The 11,543-nt window shown below is 36.6% G+C and overlaps 1 protein-coding gene across 1 annotated transcript; it reads left to right on the top strand.

Annotated features, from left to right (window-relative positions):
- Positions 1–687: 687 nt before the first annotated feature.
- On the top strand, positions 688–9,589 carry PUR2 (Glycinamide ribonucleotide (GAR) synthetase). The gene is given in 5 exon segments (XM_086420856.1): positions 688–989; positions 2,392–2,765; positions 4,284–4,814; positions 8,943–9,177; positions 9,180–9,589. Coding segments are annotated over 5 exon segments (1,578 nt in total). The 5' UTR covers positions 688–730; the 3' UTR covers positions 9,359–9,589.
- The last annotated feature ends 1,954 nt before the right edge of the window (positions 9,590–11,543 follow it).

The following is an 11,543-nucleotide window of genomic DNA, read 5'->3' as shown; positions in this document are numbered from 1 at the left end:
TTATATATATATATATTGGGAAATGTTCAGCACCCTAAGTTTTACCACACATTTTAACAAACGTTTTTTGTCCTACATGGGTTAGAAGTTTTGGAATGGGCTGATTTTTGGTGAGGATGATCTCTATGATTAGAAGATCATCCTCCCCAAAAATCAGCCCATTCCAAAATGTTTAGCCCCATGTTTACACGTTGAAAAATCGTGGACCGTCCATTTTTTGTAAACCATTTTTGATGGGGTTAGAAGTTTTGGAATGAGCTGATTTTTGGTGAGGATGATCTCCTCATCATAGAGATCATCCTCACCAAAAATCAGCCCATTCCAAAACTTCTAACCCATATAAGACAAAACACGTTTGTTAAAGTGTGTGGTAAAGCTTAGGGTGCTGAACGGGAGCCATATATATATATATATATATTTTTTTTTTTAACAAAACTTAATATTGGTGGTAACAAAACTTAATATTTTTTTTATTAATTGCATTAATGTAAATTATTCAAAACTAGTGTTTACCATTCTCCAAAATTTTCATGATTTTCTTTCGAAACTTTCCTGAATTTATCCGAATTGAATTCTCATCGAAATAATTACAGAATCCTAACCTTGTTAATTATGGTAAAAACATTTTTAGTAATTAGGGTTTGGTGGGACCCAGCTTTTCTACATGTGGGCTTTTTCTTAGGTTGATGGCTCCAATACACTCTATTGGGTTTGGATACCAACCTCTGTAATGGCTTCCACTGCCTACAACACTGTATCTCCTTCGAATTTTCTTGTGAATCGAAGTTCAAAACCCTTATTCGTGAATCGTTCTTCTTCAGTAGTCTTCGTCAGAGCTCAAAGGTTGAAAAATCTCTGCTTTCATGGCGTCGTCATAGAATCTCATAGGTTTTCCAGTTCATATCGATCCTCCGCAGGTCTATTTAAGCGATTTTCACAGAACTCAGAGCAATCTGGTTTCGTTTCTCCCATCGAAGATGATGTTTCTGGTAACAAAACCCTAATTATAAACCCATTGTACAGTTATTTGAATTCATTATAGTTTACAATCTCTCTGTTTGTTTTTCGGAACGTAAATTAAAATCGAATCTTACTTTGTGTGTGTGTGCGAGGTGAAAATCCTAAATTTTTGGTGATATTTCTTGATTTTTTAGTGTAAGAAACTTTCCCCCCCTTTATAAATTGCAAAAATGTAGAAAGTAAAATCCTAAATTTGGGATCAAAATCGTCGGGATTAAAATACTAATTTTATGGTGATATTCCTTAATTTTCTTGGTTAAAAATGTCCTTTTTCCCTTTATAAATACAGAAATGCGGAAAATTTTGTTATTTTTTATTCAAAAATGGGTTTAGTATAATTTGTCCATTGGATGGGATTAAATCCTTAATTTATTGTGATGTTCCTTGATTTTCTTGGTTAAAAATGTTTTTTTTTTTACCTTTATAAATTGCAAAAAACAAAGAGAATTTTGTTGTTTTATTCAAATTTATTCCTTGTTTACTTGGATTGTTGCACTGGTTTAGTATAATATTGTTCAAGTATTGCATGGGTTTAGTATAATATTGTTCATTCGTTGGGATTAAACAATTTTGCTATTCTCTGATGGATGGTAGTAAAACTATGGTTCACAGGTTTTTTCCATTCTGGAATTTTTGGCCAAAACATTCTGGATTTCTTGACATACCAGAAAAACATTGCTTTGTGATCTAAAATTTTGAACCCGTCATAATATTTCGGAATGCTGAATTATGTTTCATGAAACATATTGGTACAAGCATAAAATATCCTTTACTAAAATTCAAATGTTTCATAATGTCAGCGAAACATATCAGTATGTACAGAAAATATATTACTGTTGAGCCATGAGTAATTTATACCAAATTAAGCATTAAGCAAATATTATTACTTATAAAATAAATTTAATCAAATAAAAAAGTTTTTTCGAATATCATGTATGCAAAAAATGGTAGAATCTGCAAATTAATAGAAACATGCAAGAACAAGGAAAAATGGAACATATCAGTATGTACAGAAAATATATTACCGTTGAGCCATGAGTAGTTTATACCAAATTAAGCATTAAGCAAATATTATTACTTATAAAATAAATTTAATCAAATAAAAAAGTTTTTTTGAATATCATGTATGCAAAAAATGGTAGAATCTGCATATTAATAGAAACATGCAAGAACAAGGAAAAATGGAGGAGCAAAATTTAGGTCCATTTATATAAATCAATATCTTAATTTTTGTCTTTAATTCTTTGTGATTTCAGGAAAAAAACACATGAATTTTTTTTGTGCAATGTCTAATAAATGGATTGACGGTTTCTTAATATTTTTAGTCATTACTACATCATTTAATTTCACTTTTTTTGTCATCATATGTAGGAGAGAGGTTAGTGGTGTTGGTCATCGGTGGTGGTGGAAGGGAACATGCACTTTGCTATGCATTGCAACGATCTCCCTCCTGTGATGCTGTCTTTTGTGCTCCCGGTAATGCTGGGATTTCTAACTCAGGGAATGCCACTTGCATATCAGACCTTGACATCTCTAACAGCTTAGCTGTAATATCTTTCTGTAATAAATGGGGAGTGGGATTGGTTGTCGTGGGACCAGAGGCTCCTTTGGTTGCAGGTCTTGCAAATGATCTTGTGAAGGCGGGGATCCCTGCTTTTGGCCCATCAGCAGAGGCTGCTGCTTTGGAGGGCTCAAAGGACTTCATGAAGAAGTTGTGCGACAAGTATGGAATTCCCACTGCTAAGGTTTGTCAGGATTTACCTTGGCCGCCGCCCCCCCCACCCACACACACATTGTCTCACTCTTTTTTATCTTTCATAATCTGCTTTATTTGGAACAATAAAAGAGGGCTTCGAAACATGGTTTCAAATCTCGTCCGACACCGAGATGACTCACCTGATTCATCATGGTATCGTCCATGAACGAGACGGATAGATGTGGCGTCTCAACTGTGTGGAATCTCGCAAGATAAATGAGATGACTTGGACGAGTTTTCAAAATCTCATCCGAATCAGTAAAACTCGACTGAGCCAACCGGGATTTTGTAAAAATAAGGTAGATTAGGAGATGTTTAGACATAAAATAAGGCAGTCTGATATCTCAGGTACCAAAAAGTCAAATATGCTCTTTGGCATGTCCCTATGTTGACAAACAATTGAGAATCTTTCACTGGAATAATTGAGGGAAAAACAAATTTGTTAATCCTGAAAATAACACTAGAACACTAGAGACAAGTCTGGGACATCGTTAAGAAAAGAAAAGTTCCCAGTCTGACCTATTCTTTTATATATTGTTTTATTGGGAATGAAATTAGATAAGGGGGATGCAACCTATTTTACTTGGTTCGTTGGTACAATCAGTTCAAATTCAGGTTTGTGGTTGACTACTCTAGAAGAAACCTGGTTTGTAGAGGTAGTTTCCTAGGGCATTAGTCTTAGAGAAGAAGATCTAGGTCAAGGGGCATGTCATCAGTTTGAAAATACAGGGTATCTCTAATATTAATCAAAATGTGGAGGGATTAGTTGTTTTTCACAATGAGGAGTATCTCTATTATTGACGAAAACAGGGGGTTGAGCAGGTTCACTGCTTTCATGAATCTTGTACGAAACCGAACCGTGAACTGGTTTGCTTCATACCAGTTCGTGGTTCAGCATCAAGGAGTGAGTCCTGTAACACAGACTATGACTAAACTTTGGTGAGTTGACTCAGAATGTATGAAGACATAAAACACGAGGAATAAATTAGAAAAATTAGGATAGAAAAAGAAGAATAGGCAGAAGGAGGAGTGGGTAAGACCATAAGAATCCTCTTTTCACAAGTCCGAACAAATAGCAGGGGAAACAAAATCCCAAAGAATCCTCTTCTTACCAGAAAAATTTGTGGACTTCCAACCAACAAGTAAATCAAGCATAGAGCGAGGAGCACACCAAGAGAGATTGAACAACAATAAGAAATGAGACCAAACCTGATGAGCCACCCCACAATGAATAAGGAGGTGGTTAACGGACTCGCTGTGCTGGGCACTGCCACCTAGTGCTATAGATGTTTCTCTAATTACTATGTTTTAATAATGCGAGTTAGTGAAGAAGGAATTTTTTTAATGCATTTATTGCGTCTAGTAGGGAATTTTGTTCAAAACTCCACGCCTACCAATTCTTATTGAAACAAAAATTTCAACTCTACTCTCTTGTTCTTCTACATGTTGCTTTGTCACTACTTTTTGTAGAATTCTATTATAATTAGTTTTTAATTAATTTCTGCAGTATCGAACATTTACAGACCCAATTGCTGCAAAGCACTATATCCAAGAACAAGGCACTCCCATTGTCATCAAAGCAGATGGACTGGCTGCTGGAAAAGGAGTTGTTGTTGCATTGACCTTGGAGGAGGCATATGATGCTGTTGATTCTATGTTGGTTCAAGGTGTTTTTGGGTCTGCAGGTTGCCGGGTTATTGTTGAAGAATTTCTTGAAGGAGAAGAAGCTTCGTTTTTTGCTGTTGTGGATGGCGAGAATGCTTTACCTCTTGAATCTGCTCAGGACCATAAACGAGTTGGGGATGGTGATACGGGTCCCAATACGGGTGGGATGGGTGCATACTCTCCCGCACCGATATTAACGGAAGATCTCAAGTCTTTGGTCATGAGATCTATAATCCTCCCAACGGTGAAAGGAATGTCTGCAGAAGGGTGCAAGTTTGTTGGGGTCTTGTATGCTGGCCTCATGATCGAGAAGAAAACAGGATTACCTAAACTCATAGAGTACAATGTGCGCTTCGGAGATCCAGAATGCCAGGTCAGTTAGATCCCTAGTAGGTTATGATTTCCTGGTAAATATTATGGTTTATGTACTATAAATATCAAGGAAATTGGCACCATGTGCAGGGGGGATGATTCGTTGTTCACTGGGTTTAACCTTGTGAATCTCCTAGGTCATCCGAATTGGATGACTGCAACTCTCTTAGTTTTGGTGATCAGGTTAGATGGTTGAAAAAAAAATCTGGTCAATTATCCTCAAAAGGTTATATTCCTGATGGTTTCACTCATTTAACTTGCTATAACCTCGCTGGCCTGTGTTAAATAACTTGCTATTGTCTTTCTCACAACAATCCTTTGGCTTTGTTGCCCTGGTTCTAGCTAGTCACTATTATCGTCCTTTGTCATCATTCTGATTTCATTGGCCTTGGCCCAAGTCCAGCAAGTTGATATTGCCTCTCTCAAGATTCCTTGTTGCCTGAGACTGAACCTCAACATGCTGTTTTCATAGGTTTGCTTCTTTTGTTACCCTTATTATCAACATGCTTTCGTAATTTTTCCTCTTATTAGCATCCGTTTGGGGTTGATCCTTGGCATGTTTTTGCAACTTTGCCCCTTTCCAATATCATTGTCCCCTAGACGTGGGTTTGGATCCTGGAAATCACTACCACCATAAGTGGGCCCTTCCGACCTTTGTTTGTCTAGGACCAATAAGATCACCATTGTTTGCCAAACACTTTAGCTGCAAAAGTCTTTTCTCTATAAATTTGTTGACTTTGGTGCAAAAGTTACTTCTCTCTGTGCCAGAGTTCAAATTGTCTCGACCTTGTCGACCACATGGCCATTTACTATGTGTACTATACTCGACCCTGTTGGTCACTATATATTCAATGCCATTGGGCATTCACACACTTATACTTGATTTCGTTTGCCTGACCTACCAAAGTCATATGCACTCATGTCTTACACTTCGTTTGATCTTGATAGTTGTATAATTTCACCCTGTTGGTTGTGCACATGATCAACCCTATCGGTCACATTTAGTGTACCCCGATTGTAAATATGATTGGATCCATTGCTTGCATCCACTTTCTGTCATTTGGTCACATGTGCTTGATCCCAAGTCAAGGCTCTGGGAAACAAGAGGGAGTACGTCCGCTAGCGCGCTACACACTGGGCACTAATACCCATAATCCATATGCACACAACCTCGTTGGTCACCTTCATGTGGCTCTGTTGGCCACATGTGTACTTGTCCCTATTTGCCACTTGCATGTGACCTTGTTGATCTCCTTTAATTGGCTTTGATGGCTAGACACAGTTGACCCCATCAATCACCTTCACTTATCCTTAGTGTCTACACATGCGCTTGGCTTTGTCGTCCATGTTGTCTAATAGGTTGCGTTCTCATATGCATGCAGTGGAAACCATACATTTTTCCTTACTACATTAATGTCTTGGGGACTAGATGTCGCATTTTGTCCTCCCATGTGGCATGAAATGCAAGAAATTCGCATAGCCAGGCCATCTAAATGCCATGTAGTTTGACACTTGGACTAATCGAGCCAAGCATATGACACATCAATGAAGGTGCCACGTGTGATAGCTTGCGTCTATGGTCATGTATCCATGTCAACATGCATAATATAGTGTACATTATAGTAGATTGGTCGGGCAGGACACCATGAAGGATGCCTTCATGCTATGCTTGCAGACCAATCATATTATGGATATCTCAATTCAATAACTCATCATACAGGCTTGATCAATGTTTATTGCAAGACAAAGGATAAGGATTGGTGGTTTTACTGGGAGTAATTTCCTTGGCATTTGTTTCCTTACCAGCAAGAGTGAAAAGGGGCCAATGACTTGTCGGGCTTGCGTTTACTTCCATGTGTTACCAAATCCTGACACTTGCTTGTGCCCATGAGACTGGACATAATAAGGTGGGAGTCTCATATAAAAAAGGGCATCATTTGTTAACATATATAATAATGTGTCTTTTTCCTTTTTGGTCTATTTCTATCTCATATAAATAGGAAGTAAAGGAATAAAGAAATGAATTTTTTCTCTTCTCTCTCATTCTCTCCAAAACCCTAGATTAAACTTCTACATAGTATCAGAGTATGAGAAGATCAAGAGGGATCAAGAATCAAAGAGAAACGCACTAGTTACCTTCCTTCTCTAGGGCTGCCGCCCAACCCTAGAGTTGTCGCCATCCACTTTACAGACAGCAGGGGATGTCACCCTCCATTTTCTAGCCAACAAGGGTAGTTACCTTCCTTCTCTAGGGCTGGCGCCCAACCCTAGAGTTGTCGCCATCCATTTTCCAGACAGCAGGGGATGTTGCCCTCCATTTTCCAGACAGCAGGGGATGTTGCCCTCCATTTTCTAGCCAACAGGGGCTGTCGCCCTCCATTTTTCAGCCACCAGGTGCTGTAGCACTTGGATCTCCAGCAAGTAGGGACTATTGCCACCCAATTTTTCAGCCAGTAGGTGTTGTTGACACCTTCAATATGGATGTCATCCTCTATTCTTTGGCCAATAGTAGATCTGTAATTTTTTGATGACTGTCTGTATGTTTCTTCTAATTGGGGTTGTAATCAATTTTTATTGAACATGGCCAAACCATCACATCCGACTTTCTTTTAATTTATCGCCTATTGGAGCTACTCCTACATTTTCTTGAACTTATTCATTTTTAATTGTCTTTCCACTCATCCATCTCAACATTCTCATCTCTGCTAAGATTAATTGTATCTTAGGGTTGAAAATGTCGAAGTTTAAGTCGTGTTAGGGTTAGGGTCAGAGTCTAAAATGTAAGAGCCCATATATATATGGTCAGGATCCCTCGATTCTTAAGAATGACTCATGAAAAAAACACATGATCCCAACCCTTTAAATGCAAAATCCAATGGTTGAGATTTATCCTTGGGATAAGTATCTCCGAGATTTGTGTTATCAAGATACTCATAAATCTCAACCATTAGATTTTTGTGTAAAGGGTTGGGATCATGTGTATTTTATCTACCATATTCCTTATTACCTATACCCAAATCATCCCTAAAATCTTCACATTAGCCCAACATTTGTCCCTTTAGGGATAATTTCTTTTATTTCTGGGTTCTTTGTTGAATGTTTATTTCCTGTCCAATTGCTCATCTTTGCATTTATTCCTTCAACATATAGCTAATTGGGATTGTTGAAGCTGTTACAATGGCTAATTAAAACTCTTTCTATAATCTTTCTTCTTCTTCTTCACCTAATTAGCCTTTTTCCACTCTTCCTAAAGTAGATCAGTCTTAGAATCGACAAAATTTTGGTTGTTTTGCATCAAATTTTTTTGTTTGTTGAACATGGAGTATCTTTGTTGTACACAACTTTGATCGCACATATATAATTTCAAGTTCAGTCTTGTGCTTTTAAGTGGATCGATAAAGTCATAATGTATATCCTGGAAGGGCTTATTGCTGTGATAGAATGGCTAGAATAACTGTAGTTCTAACTTAGCTAAGTGCTAAGATGTGTGGAGTGTTGTTCCAATGTCCTAGGTTCCAACCCCCTTGAACCCAACTTCATTTGCTATCCTCTAACCCTATACCTATCAAAAAAAATAATAGAAGAATGGTTAGAATAGCTCTTGGGAATCTCGTAACAAAAAGGTGACCTGTGACCACTTGTCTGGGTGGCCTATATGAATAAGCTTGTGCACCATGCGTATCCCTTTATCTAGACTGTCTAAATAGAAGCTTTTTATTAGGCTTAGACCAATAGCTCAGTTAGTTGACATATTGCAGCCTCAACTTTGAGGTCATGGGTTCAAGTCCAGCTTGCCCATAAAAAAATATAAAATAAAATAGAAGCTTTTTGTACATTGATGCTATGTCCTCTAATTTTTGCCTCTTAAATACTTTTCATAATTTGATACTGTATTTGAACTATCTTCTCTAATCTTTGTATGTATCATACTAGAGTACTGTAACCAAGATCCAATAAAGGAAAAAAGGAAAAAAGTGAAAAAGAAATATATATGTGATATAGCTGGGGAAGGACCACTATACTACAATTATAATGGGTATATAATACATCTCTTTGATGTAAAATTATCTTTGTAGTATAATGATTTACTCCACTCTTTGTTTAACTCTACATGGAACTATGGACACAGGTTCTGATGGTTCGTTTGGAATCCGATTTAGCACAAGTTCTACTTGCAGCTTGTAGAGGAGAGCTGGGAAAAGTATCACTAAACTGGTCCCCTGACCCAGCAATGGTGGTGGTGATGGCAAGCCGTGGCTACCCTGGGACCTACGAGAAGGGGACCTTAATAAAAAACCTTGAAGAAGCTGAACATGTCGCCCCATCGGTTAAAATATTTCATGCTGGAACCTCAGTCGATTCCAATGCAACTTCATCGCAGTTGGTGGTCGTGTGCTTGGGGTCACTGCGAAGGGAAAGAATATTGAAGAGGCGAGGGATAGAGCCTACCAAGCTGTTGAAGAAATTAATTGGCCAGAAGGATTTTTTCGACGAGATATCGGCTGGAGAGCACTTCCACACAAGCAATTAGCTAACAAGAGGTAAATCAATGTAACTTGAGGGGTTATTTTTATGAATTTAATTTAATGTCATAGTCCCTTAACTTATAGATAGCATATGTTAATCATAAGATGAGGAAAAAGAGATGTAAGATAACTTGAATTTAAACATTAGGAATTTTGGGGGAATGGGGAAAGGATGTGAATCAAAAGTTGGTGCCCAAAAAACTTGTTACAATATAACCTCATCACAGAAAATTTGTTCTTGCCCCCCCTACCTTTAAGCCTTAGTAGATACTGACAGTGACGAACTCACAAGTTCGGAAGTTATAAAAATGACAAGTGTATGTTTTGGGAATTAAAATGAACAGTGTACCAAGCTTGGAATTTCATCATATTCAGTACAAGGCTAGATCACTTAGTTTAAACATTGCATCAGTTTGGCTCAACATATTATCTCAACATTACAAAACTTTACAACACTCCGTTCAAACAATTTCAGTAATTGTTTATGATTATGATTAGGAGCATATAAAATGTCAAACCTAAAAAATAGAAACCTAACAAAAAAATAAAATAAGAGAACTTCTATTGGTACCTCCAACTTTTACTTATTACACCCCAATTTCTTAAATTATTTATCACACCCCAATAAAGATTAAAACACATCATTCAAACATTGCAAACATTAGAAGACATTATAACACTCAATCACACAATTTTAGTAGTTATTTATAATTATGATTAGAAATAGAAATCTTAAACAAAAAAAAAACAAAAAAATAGAAACTAGCAAAAAAAAAAAATGAGAGCTTCTTTTGGCACCCCAACTTTTACTTATGCCCAACTATTCAGTTATTTTCTTTATTCTTAATTGGGGGTTAGTAAGGAAAAGTTGGGGTGTCAATAGAAGCTCTCTCATTTTTTTCCTAATACCTTTAAAGATCTATTTTATCTTTTAGTGAAAAATAAACAGTCCTAACATTTTGTTTTCATTGTTCAGTGAAAATTTTGAAAACAATTTCTTATTATTTATATACTAATGGACAATGATATCAAAACCCTTATATTTTGAGAGCTTCTGTTGGCACTCTTGAGTTTTACTTATTACACACCATTAAAAATAAAGAAAACATGAAAATGGTTGAGAATAAGTAAAAGTTGGGGTGCCAATAGAAGTTCTCTCTCTCTCTTATAGCTAGATTTCTAGTTTTTGGGTATAAGATTTTATACGAGCCCAATCATAATTGTAAACAATTGTTTTAGTGTTATAATGTTTTGTAATGTTGAGATAATAATTTGAGTCATACATTTATAATGGGAATTTTTCCCAAAATGTGTGCAACTCATGTCTAAATTCCAGTTTTGGTACACTGTTCATACTTTTATAATAGGGATTTTCCCAAAACAGGTGCAACTTATGTCCAAATTCCGACTTTGGTACACTGTTCATTTTAATTCCCAAAAACATGTATTTCGAGTGAATTCGTTACTTTTTATAATCAATGAATTTGTTTGTATATCTACGAATTCCTAAATGTTAGAAATGAGGTTATAAAAATGATGAATGCATGTTTTGGCAGCGTTTTGTCATCCCAAGTGTGTCGGCTGAACGCCACTCTCTCTCTCTCTCTCTCTCTCTCTATATATATATATATATATATAGGATCCCGTTCATCACCCAATCATTTAGCCAACAATTTGCCCAACATGTTTTGTTCTACATGGGTTAGAAGTTTTGGAATAGGCTGATTTTTGGTGAGGATGATCTGCATGGTGAGGAGATCATTCTCACCAAAAATCAGCCCATTCCAAAACTTCTAACCCCATCACAAATGATTTACAAAAAATGGACGGTCCACAAATTTTCAACTTGTAAACATAGAGTTAGAAGTTTTGGAATTAGCCCATTCCAAAACTTCTCACCCATGTAGGACAAACATGTTGGGCAAATTGTTGGGTAAATGGTTGAGTGCTGAACATTTCCCATATATATATATATATATAATTTTTTCTGAGCCCAACTAAGTCTTATTTAATTAGGATTTCACACTCACCAAGGGTCCTTGGGCTCAACTTCAGGGTTGTAGAGGACAAAATTCTATGAATTTTGAAAAAAAACTATTTTTTATCATTGAATTTTAATTTTAAATTTGGATGTTATGCATTTTTCCATAAAATCTAGAGTGCTGTGGTGGATTGCCAAGGTGAGTAAAATGACTCTTAGTAAG

The sequence above is a fragment of the Akebia trifoliata genome, chromosome 13 (genome assembly GCF_017979445.1).
Source record: "Akebia trifoliata isolate Shusen 1 chromosome 13, ASM1797944v1, whole genome shotgun sequence".
Taxonomy (NCBI): domain Eukaryota; kingdom Viridiplantae; phylum Streptophyta; class Magnoliopsida; order Ranunculales; family Lardizabalaceae; genus Akebia; species Akebia trifoliata.
This window is presented reverse-complemented; position numbering and strand designations above follow the sequence as displayed.